This window comes from Branchiostoma lanceolatum, chromosome 13 (assembly GCF_035083965.1).
Source record: "Branchiostoma lanceolatum isolate klBraLanc5 chromosome 13, klBraLanc5.hap2, whole genome shotgun sequence".
NCBI lineage: Eukaryota > Metazoa > Chordata > Leptocardii > Amphioxiformes > Branchiostomatidae > Branchiostoma > Branchiostoma lanceolatum.
Window position 1 is genome coordinate 11,804,517 of NC_089734.1, and position 20,186 is coordinate 11,824,702.

The following is a 20,186-nucleotide window of genomic DNA, read 5'->3' on the forward strand; positions in this document are numbered from 1 at the left end:
ACTGTGGCGCATAATGTTTTATCAAGTCATCACGTATGAGGTAAGATAACTTCTCCAACCTTCTTCCCGAAACATAGTCTTGTCTGAGAACCATTTTTCGTAGACGTTGAAAGCTGCTTTTACGAACTCTGTCCATCTTGAAGGCTTTCGTAAAGTAAACAGATCTAGAAGCATACATCGAACGTGAGGACGTAAACAGAACGTCTGACTTGTGACGTCTTGAAATGTAACCGTTACATTCGAAGTTCGAACATACACAACTGTGTGTTGCCTTGGCAATGTGACGCCGGTGACAAGCACATGTAGTGCAATGTCATTGCACGTTTCAAAGAACCATCTTTACGGAAAGGCTAACTCTAAAAAGAAAAACGGTGGGGCCATGAAAGCTCTTCACTGATTGCTTTCCCGTATGTGACTATGTATCGGTTACTGTAAGTATATTTTATGCTTGCGTCGATTCTATGTACGCGTTTTTTACGTCGACCTTCTGAGCGCTAACGAACTTGTTTTGCCACATGCACACTCCGTCGCGGCTATCCTTTATGTACTTCAGATATACTAGTAGTTACATGTTACACTCACTATCACAATAAACACGTACTACTAGTGATGACAAGCCACATTTCTTCTTCAAGAATGAAATAAATATCTATTGAAAAAACATGCAACAATTCACCGGTAACAAATCATACAAACAGTTCTACATACTGTTACTGTTATTAGTATACAGGAAAGTTCTAAAGAAAATCTACCCGACCAAGCGGAAAAATTGCATCATTATGTACCCTACCGTTGCACGAAAAGCTAATTCTAGGATGTGAAATATTTACAACATTTTTTAATAGTCTTACCATTTGAATGGAGTGTGTTTATAAAATTCCCCCATTAATCATGCAAATTAGATTCTGATTTGCATGACTACCATTTCATTATACCAAGCATCACTGATAAGCTATCCACATGTCAAAAGCAAGTAATACAGGTTCGGTTGTATATCACTGTGAAGGTCATTCAGCACCGAGGACAGCACCAACAGTGAACAGTAACAGCAGGGCCAAGTCTTGTGTGAAATTTATTCATTGCCAAAGACACAAAGACAGAACCAGTAGTGTGAACAGGAATAGCAGGAAAAAGGTTGTAAGTGTAAAGGTCAATCAGCACCAAGGACAGCACCAACAGTGTTTTCACCACTACCAGTAGGGCCCCTGGGAATAGGCCATACCACCATGGAAATATCTCCCTGACTATACCATCTCCCTGACTATACCAGATAACATATGTTACAGAGACTGATTATGCAATATAGCAGATTTTCAAACTTTCTTCGTTATTTAGGCAAAGTAGTTGGCCCAAAATCTAATCATCTTGAGAATTTATACATACCTACAGACATACTAAATATGAAGACAATCCATCTAGGCATTCTCGACTTATATCGTGTTCACTAACAGACACACAGAAACACGCTTGGTAAAATATAACCTTCTTGGCGAAGGTAATGAATAGCTCTTTCCTCCAATCAAGCAAGCAAAATTCCACCCTCTTTCATCCATCCATCCATCCATCCATCCATCCATCCTTCCATCCATCCATCCATCCATCCATCCGTCCATCCGTCCATCCATCCAATCACTCATTTCTTCCATTAAGATCATTCCTTGGGTTAAGAACAAAACTATACCCAGACTCATAGTTTGTCCCTTTTACTGAAGAATTCTGGAAGTACATGGACATAATTTTACAAAAAATATTGCAATTATACGTTCATTCTGGCAACCTATACTATCAGAAATTGAAAAGGGCATCAAGGCACACTAGAGGTTCTCTCCATCTAAGCTTAACTACAAATGCTTTTATATCAATATGATATCTCTGTCACTGTCTATGCCTGCTTTGTACATGTACATGTAACATCTATATTAAATCAGCACAATGGTGGTAAAACAACAGGTTATGTACAGATGCCAGACTGCACATTGTAGTAAAAGAGTATTTATTCAAGGCCGATAGAGAGGTTAAGTTCACGTACGGCTGAATATGTATGATCTCTTCGAAATATAAATAATGCAGTGCATGTGATACATGGCAGGTAGAGCTGTTTTACTCTCCATGTTAATCCTAGTGAACTTGATTCAGTGATGATACATCTAATATCTGATATCTATAGTAACTTGATGTGTTCAATGGCTATTCAGCCGGTGGTTACTTGGTTTCCATAGTAACCTTGATGTTCATGGCGGCCAGCTCCGCCACCAGGTAGCGGAACACGTACGGAACGGCAATCAGCTGTGATGGGGGTAAAACACAGACTTAGGGCAATGTAATGTACAACAAAACACTGTGCAAAATTGCACTGTCGTAGAGCGAAATTCCTTATCACTGAGTACAGTAGGAACATCTTCACTGTATAGCTTTAAAGAACGCTTGCAGCTAGATGTACAAAAGTTAGGTGTAACAGGTCATTCATTATAATATAATCTGCTGCTGCTGCGCTGCATACCTACAAAGCTGTTGTAATACGCCAACGGATGATTATACTGGCCATACAGATACAGACACCACACTCAGAGAGGGTGAGATCAACATTGTTGTGGTCTGCAGTTTGAAAGGAAGTTGCAAGAGGGAGTCCGTTATCTTACAAAAGGAGAGAGTACGATGGAACGACTGTTTACCTGTATGAAGTCGGACTTCTGGCAGACGCTGCAGTACCAACACCTGCGGGCCTGGACAGAGACGGCGGCCAGCTCACTGGGGGGCTTATCCAGCAGGGGGGACAGGATACTGCCACACTGGGTACACACTCGGCACTGTAGGGCACAGCAGAACAGTTAACTATTACACAGAACAGCAGCAGACTGACATTCACACTTCCATTGTTCTCCCTGTCAATTGCGTCCAAAGTACTAAAACACTGATTTATTTCGCACTTCCATAGCGCTCCCTGTCCATGGTACTGAATGATATTCACACTACCGCTGTCTCCCTGTCCATGGTACTGAATGACATTCCCACTACCACTGTTCTCCCTGTCCATGGTACTGAATGATATTCACACTACCAATGTCTCCCTGTCCATGGTACTGAATGATATTCACACTACCACTGTCTCCCTGTCCATGGTACTGAATGACATTCCCACTACCACTGTTCTCCCTGTCCATGGTACTAAATGACAATCACACTACCAATGTCTCCCTGTCCATGGTACTGAATGATATTCACACTACCACTCTCTCCCTGTCCATGGTACTGAATGACATTCCCACTACCACTGCCCTCTCTGTCCATGGTACTTAACCACTACCACTGCTTTCCCTGTCCATTGCACTGAAAACCTTCACACTACCACAGTTCTCCCTGTCCATTGTACTGAAAACCTTCACATTACCACTGCCCTCCCTGTCCATGGTATTGAAAACCTTCACATTACCACAGTTCTCCCTGTCCATGGTACTGAACCACTACCACTGCTTTTCCTGTCCATGGTACTGAAAACCTTCACACTACCACAGTTCTCCCTGTCCATGATACTGAAAACATGATGCCTGATGCCAAAAGCACACCTACCGTTGACTTGTCCGAACAGTTGAAGAGTCTGTCTTGTAGGAGGAACGTCGCTCCATGGGCCAGGAGCGAGTCTCGCTCCATCTCTCCAAACCGGATCCCTCCAGCTCTCTTCCTGCCTTTGATTGGCTGGTGGGTCACGATGTCGATGGGACCTGTTGTCCTCACCTGCACAGGTGGGAAAGGTAAACATTAACACCTGTTATGGGCATGGCAGGTAGTACAAATATAAAGCAACACCTGTTTGGAAGAGGGTACTGGTATCCAGATATGTACTGATACATCTAATTGTAAGGCCAGTGGTAGTCAAAATTTCATAATACCAGTAGGCACAAATGTTGTGAGCCTTGGGAAAGGCACCAATTTTCTCACTGAACTCAGATGAAATTGAGTACCTAGCTTCAGTTTGGGACATCATCTCAGATGGGACATAAAACTGGAGGCCCCGTGTTTGAGAAGAGCCACACATGTAAAAGATCTCAGCAGACGTATGTAAAAGTGTAGGAGTCCATCCTGGTGTGAGTCAAACCTTACAGTCCAGTCTTACGCAGATTGCATCTATTGTGTGTTATGCCTAAAGGCGGCTTACTGGTTAAGCAAAACAAACAAACAAAGAAACGAACAATACTGGATGTGCACAGATAAAAAGAATAAAAGAATGTGTACCTGGAACTTGTCGGCCACCATGTGCCTGAGCCTCTGGTAGTACACCACTCCGATGAAGATATCTGCCTCAAACTCCACTCCCGTCACTCCACTGTACATCCTCTCATGGCCATAGTAGTTATACCCAGCTGTGGACACGCAAAATATACATCACTTTTAATTCTAGCAGTTATCATATCTATATCTACAGTAAACAACAACATAACTACCTTCAAGAGACTATGCTAGCTTCAGACACACACAGTCCTTGATTATATTTCATCAAAATAATCAAAATACTGTACATTATGTTTGATACTGCAAATGCAGAGAATGGCTAGTTGGTCAGGACTTCACTCAAAGCTCCCCCCCACAAAAACCACAACAACATTAAAGAGTGGTTCCTATTTTCTATAGTACCTTCTAGTAGCATGCGGCCGTAGTAGTCAATGGCTGAGTTATCCTCTGAGAAGGTGAAGGGCGTGGCATCATGGCACAGACCGTGCTGTGCTGCGGACTTTCCCGCCATAGACTCAATCATCATTCCTGCAGACATCAGGGGAATGTTAGTCAATTTCCCAAGCATCAAATTGATAGTTAAGACTTACTTTCATAGAATAATGAAACGCTACTTGATGAGGTTACATTTTCTTAGTTAATTTCTCTCTTTTTGTCTCTCTCTTTTGCTCCCACATTCACTGTCACTCACTCACTCACTCACTGACTATAACACACACACACACACACACACACACAGAGACACACACACACATGCTATATCTGTATGCACAAACACACAGGAGCAAACACAGACAACACATACAGAGTTACTAATTTTACCAATAGCTGTACTTTAAAGTTGAAGCGTTTGCATTTAATGTAAATTAGCAAGGTATTTCAGACACCATCAATGATGTAGATGTCTGCCATTTAATAATAAAAGTCATTTTATCTTATCTTAAACATAAGCAGTCTTCCCATATATAACACATAACAAACAAACATATACACCTACCTATTGTCATTCTGGAGGGAAACCCGTGAGGGTTGAAGATGATATCTGGAGTCAACCCCCCTTCTGTGAACGGCATGTCCTCCACTGGCCACTGCTGGCTGCATACACCCTTCTGTCCATGGCGACTTGAGAATTTGTCCCCAATGATGGGGTTTCTCTGTATAAAAAAGAGAAGACCTACCATGAGATACAACTCCACTGTAAGAATGTTTGCTCTTGTGGCATTGTGTGGCTTTGTGGTAAGGTAGTTGACTGAGATTACAGAGATTTGGGGTTTGAATCCCAAGTAGGCCCCTATGTTGTGCCTTTAGGAAAGGCTCTTTAACACAAACTTCCTCACTTGACTCTAATAAAATACATGAGCGCCTAGTTTCAGTTAGGGATGTCCTCTTGGATATAGCATGTAAAGTGGATGTCCTGTCTTGAGCATGTTAAAAACCTACCACATTCATTGATAAGAGAAGGGGTCCTTCCCAGCATGAGTGGATCAACCTTATTAGACTGGCGTTATGCAGCTTAAACAAAATTGATATAATTTACATAATGCTCTGCTCCTTGTCTTCCTATATGTTCTTGCTTGGAGAACTTGATGCAAAAGTTTTCCTTGTCTCCCTATATCTTCTTACTTAGAGAACTCTGCCATCTCATTAGAATGACATGCTCATCTCAGCAACAAAAGATGCCTGTTACTCACATTTATTCTCATGACTATGGCAACCTTGTTCAGGTCTGACGTTCCCTGGTCGTTCCCCAGGACCTTGATGTTGTCCACGATGGCTTTCTCTGGGTTCTTGTAGAAAACCACTCTGGCCTCGCCCGTCTGCTTATCCACATAGCTGTGCACAAAGGACAGGTCTGTTTGTCAAGGAATTTCAGTGCTATTGAATAGAATAAAGATTCTGGAAAAAGGTATTGGCACATGCACACACACACACACACACATACATACATACATGCATGCATACATGTGAATACAGTGACAAACACGGACAACACATTCATGCTCAAGCAAGTTCAACATATACAAACCATGTTGGGAAACGCATGTGGTTAGAAGTTATGATTGCAAGTTACATAAAAAACTATCAACCACCTTTTAAGCTCTTGCTTTTCAAAATTCATGCAAAATACCACTAAAGCTCTTTTGCTTTTCTACCATAAGATGTATGCAGTTCCATGATCATTTTGTGTTTCTTTTTTTAACAATTTCTGTTTCTATCTATCTTACCTGTAGTACGGGTCGCCTGACTCCAGCTTGGACCCAATGGGAGGTAGTCCATCATCATCAAGCCTGCCCTCTACCCTTTTGTCTCCTTCTGCACATCCTGTATAGAATACAAATGTGGGACAAGGTCATTAACACATCAACCTTTCGAAGGTCATCATAGCATCAACCTTTCCAGCTGGGGCACATCTTACTGTACTTTAAAAGGGTAAAGCAACATTCTTCATAATGATGTTCACACAATAACACTTGCTGTTACGATTTACTGTTGCAGCTGTCCTTGGTGCTGACTGACCTTTACACTTACAACCCTGGTCCGTGCTGTTATGGTTCACACTGTTGCAGCTGTCCTTGGTGCTGAATGACCTTTACACTTACAATACTGGTCCCTGCTGTTACGGTTCACACTGTTGGTGCTGTCCTTGGTGCTGAATGACTTTTATACTTGTTCTTGTTATTACTGTTCACACTATTGGTACTGTTTTTGATGCTAATTGACATTTACACTTTTTACAACACTTGTCCCTGTTGTTACTGTTCACATTATTGGTGCTGTCCTTGGTGCTGAATGACCTTCACACTTACAACACTTGTCCCTTCCATGGCTGCTCCCACTATTGATGCTGTCCTTGGTGCTGAATGACATTCAAACTGTAGTGAAGCCTATCACTTGTTCTACCGGTGGTAGTTCAATTAACCGTGTGTATAGCCAAGCATCCCAGGTCACCCCAACTGTTTGTTCTCAATAAGTGTGTATTCACTATCCACTATACTGACAGCAGATGACAGTGTATACTTGAACATCTGAACACCAATATTCTTTCATACAAGTAGTGAATATTCCAACATGGAAAGAACTAGCTGCAAGTCACTCACCAAACACAAGTGTAACTGGACCTCTGGCACTCTGAGCAAGATCCCTCAAACTGATGACCTAGGGCAAGACAAAGGAAAAGTACAATAAAACTTTATGGTTCCCTGGTTCTGCTAAAGGCTGCTTTTTTTTCAAAATATCTTGCGGAACAAATCAATTTTGCACCAAGTCAAAGAGGACGTGATTTTTATAAAGCAACTACTCATTCTAACATTGTCTTATTGTGGGGTCGTGTGGCGTAACGGCAGAGCATTCGACTCAGAACCAAGAGGTCCCGAGTTTGAATCCTGTCATGTCACCGATCTTGTGCCCTTGGGAAAGGCATTTTACATGACTTTCCTCACTCCACCCAGGTGTAAATGGGTACCTGACTTAGGTTGGGGAAAGTCGTATTGAGGTCACCTGGTGGTGCTGAATGACAGCTGCCCAGACCCTTGCGACAGTTTCACAAAATGCAAGTGTGGATAAGATACTATATATGTTGTATAGTGTGTGAAACCTCTAATACCCTGCATCAATTCAGCGCTAGAAAGGCTGCCATTGCGGGTAATTTCTGACCAATAAAAAACATTATTATTACTATTATTATTGTACATACCATTGTTAAACAGTTTCCATGTGTTATCTAAAAAATGGTCTGACATATGATTTGAAGTAGATATATTCCAGTGTACAATGTAGAGTGACTTACCTCTGTTTTGTAGATGGTGCCATGGCCAAACCCTCTCTCCAAAGATGACTTGTTGAGGATCATGGCATCCTCCATATCATACCCCTGAAAATGTGTCCAAATTTATGTGTCCTAATTTGTTCAAGTTGTTGATGAAAATAAAAAAACAATTACATCTAGACAAAGCCTGCTAATTGTTAGAGTTTGGAATTTAGGCTTGAAACTTAAATTTTTTAAAGATTTAATGGAATATCTCAAAATAAATGGAGATTCTGTGTTTGAGGAGAGCCACACCTGGAGTATGTTAAAGAACCCACCGCACTTATCAAAAAGAGAAGTGGTCCTTAATTCCCGATGTGAGTGGATCAGTACGGTCTTAGGCAGCTTGTACTTACAGTACAAAACTGCTGAATTATGACCTAAGATGGTCTACCGGTTATACGAAACAAACAAAATGTACTCCAAATGTACAAAATGTAGACCTGAAAAACAGATGCTACTCACAGTATAAGAAATGACGGCGACGACTGCGTTTGTCCCCAGGGGGTAATCGTCCATGTGGTAGTTATCGTACGCGTACGGCCTGACCGTGGGGGACTGGGGGTTCTGGATACGGTATAACTTGTTGTCTGTCCGGTGACCAAAAGCATGGAGGGGCGTGCCCATGGTCTGCTTCCCCATCTGTAGGGCAGGAAAAGGGTTTCGTGATTCAGAAATACAGCAAGATTTGTGTCAACAACAAATGTGGTCCATTGCTTGTTTGTTTATTATGAATCTCCATTAGCTAAACACTCACTGGAGTCTTCTTACATAGGTAAACTACCATGAAACACAAACACAATAACTATTACACTTTATACACGTAAATATTACACAATACTACAGTATCATACTTAACCATGATTACACATAACATTACAAAAGCCATTACAAACGTATAGAATATAAGTCTTGTTATTTGGAAAAATGCCTCCAACTCATGCAAAACTTTGGACAACTCAGTGGACTACTACTACTATTACTACTACTACTACTAGTATGAGTACTACAAAAGGTTTAAAATAAAAAAAAAACCTCTCCAACAAACAGTATAACATCCACAACATACCTGACATTGGTACATGTTCCGTGGACTCTGGTTGAAGTCGGAGAAGGGTGTAAAACTGGCAGCAACGCTCAGGATGGAGGTTTCTCTCAACTCCTGGTGAGTGGTCACACCTGGGTGGGCTTCCTCTGGTCTCACACAGATGTTCATGTAGACCTGCAAGACATTTAGTAACACCAGTATGATACCCAAATCAAGATGGATCAGCTGTGTCAGTCTCTAATTCCTTTTGTCTAGAAAAGATGTTTTCAACTCTTTCTCCCAAGACAAGTTGCTTCAAATTCAACACACTTGTTTTCTCCTTTGCAAGTACTGAGATGTACATGTGTTGTCTTTATCAGTCTGTGTTCCCATGGCTTCCTTGTAATAGCCTGGGTACCACCATAATTCATTAAAAAAACTGAAGGAGAAATGACCTGGTAAAAGTGGAACTCACTGCCACCAAATTCTGTAGGGCTATTCTCAAAAGACAGCTTTAAATAATGCTTTCAGCTTGATGTTGAAAGGTTAGCTGTGACAGGACTTTCAGTGTAATATAACCAGCTGCTGCCATGCCGTGTACCAGCTACACAGATACGGAAAATGGACTTTGATAAAACAACAGTCTTACTGACCTGTTCAAATGACCCGATCATCTCGACCGTGCCTGTGAAGAGGTTCCTGACAGGCCTCATCATGCGTGCAGGAGTGGTGAAGAGGAACAGGCCGGGGAACTGGCTCGCTTTACCCGTCTTCGGCACCAGCACAATCTCAGTCATCACTGGGATCTGGGGAGGAAAATATGATTAACCCAATTCCTGATCACTTGTGCTGTATGCATAGCTAGGGACGTCCCTGTAGCTCAACTGTTAGCAGCCTCACAGTTTGAGCTCCTGGTTCCAATTAGTTGCTGGCTGGGAGACCCCGGTTCAATCCTGGGAAGAGCACCTTGGTTGGGGCTGCAGCTGTCTTTTGGAAGAGACTTAAAATGGGGGTCCTGTGTTCTAGGAGGCGCCTCAAACACATTAAAAGGGAAGGGGTAGCAACTGAAACAGCAAGGTAACTTGCTGCTCTACGTGCCACTAAGCACTAGAGGGGTCTGAACACACAAACAAGAGAATTGCATGGCTGGCTAGACAGGATTGACAAAATACAAAGCATTTTTAACACTGATGATCGAGCAATTTTTTTTTGTAAAATGTAAAAAAACCAAGACAATAGACTGAGATGAAGACAAGTCACTTTATATGACTGTTGATGACTGTCAAATCTGCATACTAAGATGCCTATAGTCTCTTGACCCTTAATCTCAGATCATGCAACTGCCAGTTTTTCAATTTTTTTGGTGAAAAGTCTGACAAGAAATTTTATGAGATGACCAAAGACAACATGTACTGTCCTTGCTATATGGGAATAAAATAGATACATAATCAATGATAGATGCAATCTTCTTTCTTTAATATCTTTTATAACAGAACACTCAAGTAGTCTACATAGATTCCTAACCTTTCCCTCTCTGGTGACCTTCAGCATTCTCAACTTCCTGGCCATGTCAGCTGCCATGTTCGCTGCCACCCTTCCCACCACCTTGCCGTCCAGTAGTACCGTGTAGCAGTCACTAGGGGGCGCAGGTGGAGGGCTGTCCAAGGGGGCCATGCCCAGGGAGCACAGGAGCTTGGGAATGTGAACTGTGGTGGGCTGCAATGTGACAGCCTGAAAATGGATGGAAATGTATCATTGAACAAAGTATGAAGTGTTATACTGGCAAAACTTCTAGGGTAATCTCATAAAGTTGGCTTGGTTTGGTGGATCCCATATCAATCTTTAGTTAAGCTTTGAAAGAAAAAAAGGTTGCAAAAGTACAGAATATTATAATGAATAATAATCACAAGGAAATGCTTCCATGCAAAATTTTCATCTTGCAGTGGCTAAAAAGCCTTGAAAAGATTCGCTGTCTGGGTCAAAATACTTATCTAAGAAACATTTACAAATATGTTTTTTAAAGCAATCAAAACCAATGTACCAAACAGTTGCAACTAAAGAAATCTAGATTAAAACACCAAGCTGTAAAAGGAAACATGGTAACCCCTGACCTCACAACTTGCAGTCATGTGATTCAGCAGCCCACATGGAGCTCCGTCAGGGGTGTGGACAGGGCACAGGAACCCTGGGTAATAAGATGACAGAAAAGGTCACATTTGCATTCTTTTAGAACCAATAGAAATCTCTTAAAATATGTTAACGTACAGGTGTGTACGTGTATAAAATATGCTTACTAGGGATTGTATAATCATATAGATGGTCACTTTATTATTTGTGAAGATTTCTTTTTGAAATAATAACAGCTTTTATTGAAATAACAGACAAAAATGACTTAATAGGTAACAGTCTATGTCTATTAAAAGATAATACTAATACATATTCAAAGGTAATATCTAAAAGTACAGGTAACTTGCTATAGTGTGATTTTTACTGCATCATGCATTCAACATCATCATATTTCTCACTCTATTTAAGAGTTGAAGCATACACAAAGTTCAGCTTCCAGTATTCTCTATTATACATCTTGACAATCAGGTCTCAGTTTCTTCATGCACTTCCTTTTGTGTGCAAGTGCCTACAGTCTTACCCCAGGCCTCTGGCAGTAGTTTTCTAACAGACGTGGTCCTCATTTCTGCGAAGAAGGCTCCACGGTGGACACAGCGGAAATGGGAAAGGTACCGCATAAAGTTCAACTTGTCCGCCACAACAGTCAGACCTGCCGTCTGAGGAAAAAAAACAAGATTAAAGTTTCCACTAAAAAACAAGCCTGCAGTTCCATGAAAAGCAACTAGGGACCCCAAGCTTACACCATGTCTTCCTGCGCATAAAATCTACCTGGCACTGATAAATGATGACCATAGCATGTCCAGAACAAGAATCAACAGAACTGGAAGTTCTGCTGCAGTACTATAAAAAGCTGCTAGGTGTGTAGTCTTACCTGCATAAGTCCCAGGTTAGACTTAGACACCACAGAGCCTGTAGCCATGAAGTGTTCCATTCCTCTGGTGACATCACTGCACAGCCTCATGGCACTCATCATCTCAACTGAAACAACAACACAGCTTTTACCTTTGTCTCTCTTAATATGAAATGCATAAATTGTCATATGGCATAACACTCGATATCTACTTAGAGTTGAAAAGCAAAAATCGAGTCCATACACAAGGGTGTACTCCTATTCCTTTTTTGAGAGGTATAACATGTTGTATGATGTGCAAAAGGTGGGACTCTCTTCAAACATAGAAATGATGGGACTCTCTTCAAACATAGAAATGATGGGACTCTCTTCAAACATAGAAATGACGGCTAAACATCCTCTCTGTTGTATCTTGTATACACTGTACGGATAGAAACTCTTTAAAATGCTCTTTTATTTTAGACATCTGTTTTGTTGTTTCAGACTTTATCACCGTCTCTCACCTGTGTCCAGTTTGTAGGATGGCCCCTTGTCTTGAGACCGCTTGTCAATCCCATACCTCAGCTGAGTCAGCCACAGCTCCAACTTGTCCTGGGGAAGATCACATGCAACATGTCAGACTCAAGAGTACCTAAGCAGAGTTACATATAAATATAGTCACAACATCTGCGAGTCTACATTCTATACTAGGTGTTGCAGACATCTCCTCAGTGCTGCGGTCACGTCTTCTGCGGTGGTACGGTCATGTGGAAAGAGCTAGTGGCTGCATAAACACTATCACAAAACTGCAGTTACCCGGCTACAGAGGTAGCAGCAGTAGTATAATATAATACTGGATACTACTACTACAGCCACTGACCTGAACATCAACATGTATGTCTAACAGAGATTACCAGGCATCTATGACAGGTCCCAATGTCGTACCCTTGGGAAAGGCACTTTACACAATTCTTCTCACTCTACTCGGGTGTAAATTAGCACTTAGCTTCAGCTAGGGACATCCTTCGGATAGAACATTATATGGAGGTCCAGCGTTTGAGGAGATCCAATCCGTGAGCACGTTAAAAAAAACACCACTCTTATTTAAGAATAGTAGAGAGCTGTCCGGATATGCAGCTTGTACTGTTCAGTACAAACATGTTCTGTTACGCCGTCAGGCAGTTTACTGGTATACAATACAAACAAACAAACAAAAAACAACAACAACAACAAACAAACACTTTCTGTACCTTTAGAATGGTGAGGTAAAGGTGACCTGCCAGCAGCATTTCTTGCATCATGGGAGAATCCTGGTTCTCCACGGAACACTCGCCCTTGGCAAGGGCAAACAGCTTCTGGGTCATCAACCTGGGGTCACAGGTACAGGCACATGTATTAGGCATCCGATTTGTGTAACAACAAAAAAATCAAACATTTTGCATTCTGCATTGTCGGAAACAGAATACTCACACAAGAGTGTTGAACTTGTCCCAGTCTGAATCCAAGTGGATGCATACACATTGCCTGCAGACAAGGAATAACAATGAAAAAGGTAAGGTAAAAGGTAAAGCAGGTAAAGTATGATGCTTTTCCAAGTACTAGTAGCTAGTGGTACTGCAATGCGGCTTCACTATGGCTACTTTTATAACCATTAAGGAAAGGAACATAAAATTCAATCATTCCTTATAGCTCACTGTACCTGTAAAGACATAGAATCTTGGAGCTCACCTGAGTAGAAACTGTCCCACCTCTTCATCTGAGTACCAGTCAGGTACAGGTAACTTCACCCTGAAGCGCTCCCCAATGTACTTCAGTATCCCAGCCTGGGTCATCAGGCCCTCGTTCTGACCTTGTCTCAGCATACTCGCTACACACCTGGGAAAAAGGGACAGTTTTATATCAAATTTCTTACTTGAACATGTAAACAAAAAGGTAGTCCCAAAGCCTTTGTTTTAGGCTGTAGAAGCAGTGGGGCACCTTGTCTAGGGCTCGGTATTGGACACCTTTCACCTTCCCAACCAAAGTCAGGTACCCATTTTTATACCTGGGTGTAAGTGACAAAAGTTGCGTTAAGTGCCTTTCCCAAAGGCACAACGTCGGTGGCATGTCAGGGGTTTTTAACCCAGGACCACTTGGTGTTGGCATTGTTACTGGTATAAAGAACCATCTGGTAGAAGGAGAGGGAAGGGCTCCACCTTCTAATACCATGCCCTAGACACAGTAGATTAATAAATAACCCATTGCTCCTACGGCCTCAAAAAGGCTATGGGACTACCTTTACTAACCAGTGATTTACCAACCAAGCAACCTGATGAAACTAATCAAGGATTTACAAAGTACTGTTCTGTATTCTTCTTGCCTTACTCATAAGTGCCAAGAACAATTAAAACAACTTACCCTTTAAAGAAAGAGTTGTCCTCCTTCCCTTTAATGAGTTCACTATAGATGTGCTGGTCTGTGGTTTGCACCAGGGCCTGAAATGGAACATTAAAGAAGTCAACATAATGAAAGGAAAACAGCAAGTATGTATAGATCAACTCATATTTGTTGCTGACCTAAACATTGAACAATAAACAACATTTAAAGCTAATAGGTTGAAAGAGTAATACCCCACATTGTAATGTCTATCTTTTAAGGTTCTATGGAATATTGAGGTTATAAAGAATATCAAAATGTGACCTGTTACTGTATCAGAAAATGGCTCTGCCCCTGAAGCATTGCCAAAAATGCACTACCCCTTACATTTCATACAATGGTGTTTCCACTATCTATCCTTTATAGAATTTTCCAGTCAGTGTAGACTAGGACAACAATATCCTTCCTTTGTCAGTGAGTGTCTGAGTCTTTGTCCAGACAGACCAGTACAGACCTTGAGAATGATGATGATGGGAACAAAGAACTGCTCTTTCTTGTAGACGAAACATAAGGTCACTGTGCCATTGGTCAGGTAGTGGAGGACAATGGTCTGTTGGGAAAAAGATGTTGTTACAAAGAAATATGTCCTTAGACAAGTTACAATGTACATGTACTACAAAATATAACTGCCTTGTACTCAAGTGATTACACTAACATAAAATGTCCCTTTTAACACAATCACTGTTCTTGTAACACTTTCATATCTAATGAGATTTACAAATCTGCAAGTAGGTACCAACAACAAGTGTTGAGGTAACTTTTCACAAAGTCTTCTAATTGGACATAATGTCACTGCCATACTTTCCTGATACTTGCAATGAAAGCCTTTACAGTAACTACTGTACAGTTATTTGATTAAGCCTCTAGCCACTGAAGAAGCCACCTGGCAAAGTGGACTGTTTGACAGGCTGAATAAAAGTTTCAAACAGGAACTATGCGGCTCCAGATATCTTACTGAGGGAGTGACTACGGTACATGCAAAAGATGTCGTCTAACTTAGGAATCAACTCTACTCTATACTGTACAGTTATTTGGTTACTTACTGCTGCTGTCTGGTCCTTAGTGACACATCTCATGGACACTCCGTATTCTGTGTAAAGTTTCCCTCTCCCCTTCCAGCTGGGACGATTAATGGCCATGGGCTAAAGCGACAAACAAGGAGAAGTATGTAAAGTCATGTCAAAGTTATTCATACTTGATAGCTTGACCTGTTGGATGTCTTCCTTCTCAACATCTATTGAATATTTTCTTCCTTCAGTTATTTTGGAATTCTAAGAATATAGGTGAGCATAACCTGATACTGTAATTCACTTTATCTTCATGGTATCAAAATTTCACGGTGTAAGGAATATGGACATTTTCACTGAACTTTAACTTCACGGTGGTGGCATTTATAGAAAGGATGTGGGAAGGAATCATAAATAATAACAACAGTTTTTTCACGGTGATGATAAGTTCGTGGTACAGCTAGAGGTGACCGTGAAAAAAGTGAACATAAAGTTACAGTGAAAGAAACAAGAATTACAGTACTTGGAGGGCACTTCAGGAAATACAGTAAATCCACTAGTGTTCATCCCAGTTCAACAACACTTACGTAATTTCTTCTTGGCATGACCAGCATTCTGACAACCTTCTCAATACCATTGTTGATAAAGTAGCCTCCCATTTCCTGCAGCAAGAATATCAATAAGAAAATTAAGACAAGCTGAAAAAAGCTTATGACTCCTAAAAACATTTTATCAACATCTATATCTCGCCTGCATTGAAAAATCTAAAGCTGCATTTATCAGTTGATTTGTAGAAATAGAAAAGTCGAATTTGTGAACAAAGGCAACAGAACATTGACTAGATACATGCAGCTCATAATACCAAAGACAATGTTCTCTAATGTGAGATGTAAGAAAGATATACAAAATTTAATGTAATATTATGACACCATGAGGTAATCGTGCAAGCATCAGGAGGTATCCCCTGGTACCCAGTTGTACTCCGGGACAAATTTGTGGCGTCAGGGCCCAACCGGACTATACCCTAGACGGGCACCGGCGCAAATGGGACCTAATCACAAGCAGTGATATCAGGAATATGAATCAAAATCTTACCTCTGCTTCTTCGTGCCTTTGGACCAGCTCCGCTGGGGTCAGTTTAGCTATGTTACAGTGGGCAGACTGGAGGGACACAAAGTAATGGAACAAAACCAATGAATAGATAAAAATGAAATAAGAATCAGGTAATGCACTAGAGGTAGAACAAATTTTTACTTTATTTCTGGTCAATAATAAACTTAAGTATGGAATCCTTTGATGAGAAGATTGCTTGCATGAGTTTGTGTGATCTGGATTAAAAGTTAATCAAATTTAGTTTAAATGTGAGGGTTTAGATTAACACAATTCATTTTTTTCAATTGTTCTTTTTATCAACTAGTTTTTCATAGAAATATACAGATACAAATGGTAATGGCATAATAATCAAACTAAAAATTCATTAACATGTTTTAAAAAAATCTTCATGATAGCATGCAGATATGTATTTTTTTACTTAAAGGGAGTTTTATAGTTTGAACTACTGACCTTGACCATGAGGGGGATTTCTCCCAGCAGCCTCTCTACTGACCCCTGGTTGACCCCATCCACACTCCAGGCTATGCGGGCCTGTAGCCCGGCACGGTAAGTTGTCCCTCTCTCGCGACATTCTGCAGGGAACACCTTCAACGTTCGCGAGAACGCATTACCCTGGGCAACCGTGGGAACTCCTACTGACGCATCCTGGGAAGAAACATGACTTTTATGAGCAGTATATTGTGCACAATTAACCTTCAGCACCTAAGGTAGCTGCTTGGCACCAACTTTGTATTGGTTATGGCTTTAGGCAGCAGGGAGAAGGTTAAGGTAGTTTTGACTTTACCCAAATTATACATTTTACTGAATCAATAATGAAAGAAAGAAGATTTTTCTAAAATGCTTTTGTACATGTATGTGCATATACATGTACATTAGGTACACAGTAAGACCATAGTGCCCAATTATGAAATATGCTTGGAAGAACATAAATGATCAAAAAGACAAAAGCACTTTTTTGGTACAGTTGTAGCTAGAAAATACTTTGAGCTGAGACTCTTCTTCTGCAGCTTTATATATAGAAACATAAGTCTGAAAATAAAGTTAACTTACCACATAGGATAATGATATTCTCCTTCCATTGGACAATGAAAAATCCAGCTTTGGTATAGACTGTAGGACAGAGACAGAAATGAGGAAAAGAAAATAATTTTATTACGGTCTGTGGCCATATTGTATTACTCCTACTACAAGTAATCTATGTAGTAACTGTGCAAAGAACAGTGTCAGGTTTTGTTAGAAATAATGACTGCATAATTCATCCAACTTTGCATAGCTCAAGGATTGTCATCAAGCTTAGCTATCTACAGCAGATCATGTATCTCAATTAGAAATCAAAGATCTCATACTGTCGTGAAACATTGAAAGTTTTTGATGGGAATGTCTTGTTTTCATTACTGTGAATTTCTTGCTAATTCTGTCTATGCATTTTCCTGTCTTCCTACGGGACTATACTCTTATCCTGCAAGTGTCCAGTTACACCATTTTTGGCCTCAGATCTTGACATCTTGGACCTAGGCCAGTGGTAAAAACTTGCACACACACACACCAAAGACAAACAAACAAACCCCAAACAATGCATGTACCTGCATTTTCACAGAGGTAAAAAGAAACACAAGGTGTTAATACCTGTACTGCAAGCGAGAGACCCTCCCGCAAAAACCAGTTGAAGGATTCGACATGGGGTCTGACTAGGTCTTGGAGAGGCTGTTGGCGATAGGAAAAATGTGTACTCAGTCAGGTCTAGATTGTAAATGCCTGCCAAACATTTTCGTCTCTCTTTCCTCGTCTAGAGGATAACAACATTTCACTTTAAAGGAGCATTCCACTCCAGAAGCGGGTGTCATTTTTTTATGTATCATATTTTTCGGGATACAAATGCACTCGACTTCTGGCTAAATTACCTCAGCTGTCTTTTTGACAATAATCTTTTTCTAAATCCATGTACCCCCATACGGACCCGCTTCTATATACTTGCATGGCCAACTTCGGGCACGATTTCTCACTAACTTTGACCAAATTAACTGGATTCAACCATAACAATTTAGTCTCTGATGAATTATGATACCAGCTTCCGGAGTGGAATACTCCTTTAACTTAGTTTTACTTGTTATATAATGTCCTTGGTATGATAAACACCAAGGAACTAGTACCTTGAACAGTTCAATACCTGCATTTATCTTAACACTGAGGTGGTGAATTGAAAGACTCCAAGGATACTTAAGGACACCTTGGGATAGCAAAGGAAGTGTCTTAATCACCGCAATGCTAAAACAGCACAGCATGGAAGAGGGACATGTATACCCGAGGTCATTTAAGAATACACAAATATGGTAAAGAACAAGGTCACTCAACTCCAGGGACACTTACGGACACCTAGGGATAGCAAAGGAATTATTCTAATTGCCGTAGCGCTAAGAGCACAGCATGGAAGACAGACAAGAGGTGTATACCCGAGGTCATTTCAAGCCGCCATGCCACGAGGTATAAAAGTATAATAACTTTTCTTTGCTTTATTTGTAAGACTCTCGGTGGTAGTCATAACTATGGGCACCGCGGTCCCCAACGCGCCAATGTTTTTTACCCAGTCAAAACAGACTTTATTTCCGTGTTACACATGGTTAACCTGATTCATTGCTAAAATGTCCCAAAGCCTGTTCCATGGGGGCTTTAAGAATACACAACTACATACGGCAAAGGACAAGGTCACTCAACTCCAGGATACACATGTACCTTGGGATAGCAAAGGAATTATTCTAATTGCCGTAGCACTAAGACAGCACAGCAGGGAAGACAAACAAAGAAAAGAATGTCAAGGCACTTGCTGGGAAAAATAATGTCAAGGCACTTGCTGGGAAAAGAATGTCAAGGAACTTGCTGGGAAAAGAATGTCAAGGCACTTGCTATATATTGATCAGTACTAGTAACACTAGATCTTTTGAAGTTTTTTTTTGTGTGTGACAGCACAGACAGTGGAAGACCAATACACGTGTAGTACTGACCGGGAAAACTATGTAAACAATGCACACAACAGTTCCCAGAATGCTAAAAGGCCTGCATGTTTATTCACGATTTATTAGTGCTGTATATGCTGGAATGTGACGGATTAATATGACCTGCTGTTGAAGATTTATGATTTACAAAAAAATAGAGAAAACCTTTTGAATTACAATGCATATGTATGCAGATTTAATTAATAAGATAAGAACAATCGTTTTCTTTCAATTAAAGTTGAGGTCCTAAGCTTTGCAACCATGTTTGCGCTTGCAAAACGCACGATGGGGGAGGGGGGCAACGCGGACGGCTCTTTTACAGTTTGAAACGACGTATATCATCCAATCTATTTACACACAGTAACGCATCTTATGTCTGTGCAAAGCTCCTACCCTGTGTTGTGTCTTTTCCGGCCGTCCGTAGTTCGGTTTGGTGAGATTTCTCAGACTCGGGACTTCTTCTGTTTCCGAAGCCGCCATCTTGGACCATGTGGGACGGTAACCTTTGACCTTAGTTATTAAAAAACAAACCTTCATTAACCAGCATGTAAACAAATAATTTACTGCTGTTAACGAATATTATGAGTATTTTTTCATTGTAAAGCTACTATATAAGCCATAAAACGGGGTTTTGCTCTGCTAAAAG

At 40.8% G+C, this 20,186-nt stretch overlaps 1 protein-coding gene across 1 annotated transcript; it reads right to left on the minus strand.

Moving 5' to 3' along the window:
- Positions 1 to 1,687: 1,687 nt before the first annotated feature.
- LOC136447967 (DNA-directed RNA polymerase I subunit RPA2-like) lies at positions 1,688 to 20,064 on the minus strand. Its single transcript, XM_066447115.1, has 30 exons — positions 19,934 to 20,064; positions 18,177 to 18,254; positions 17,601 to 17,660; positions 17,001 to 17,195; positions 16,533 to 16,598; positions 16,025 to 16,099; positions 15,474 to 15,572; positions 14,885 to 14,980; positions 14,413 to 14,489; positions 13,744 to 13,890; positions 13,486 to 13,539; positions 13,266 to 13,383; positions 12,540 to 12,627; positions 12,058 to 12,164; positions 11,707 to 11,842; positions 11,171 to 11,244; positions 10,584 to 10,790; positions 9,713 to 9,865; positions 9,102 to 9,254; positions 8,498 to 8,674; positions 8,015 to 8,098; positions 7,326 to 7,383; positions 6,453 to 6,549; positions 5,919 to 6,060; positions 5,225 to 5,381; positions 4,630 to 4,755; positions 4,231 to 4,358; positions 3,568 to 3,732; positions 2,673 to 2,807; positions 1,688 to 2,286 (listed from the first exon to the last, which is right to left on the minus strand). The coding sequence occupies exons 1-30, from the start codon at positions 20,018 to 20,020 to the stop codon at positions 2,203 to 2,205; spliced, it is 3,423 nt and encodes a 1,140-aa protein (XP_066303212.1). The 5' UTR covers positions 20,021 to 20,064; the 3' UTR covers positions 1,688 to 2,202.
- Between the last annotated feature and the right edge of the window lie 122 nt (positions 20,065 to 20,186).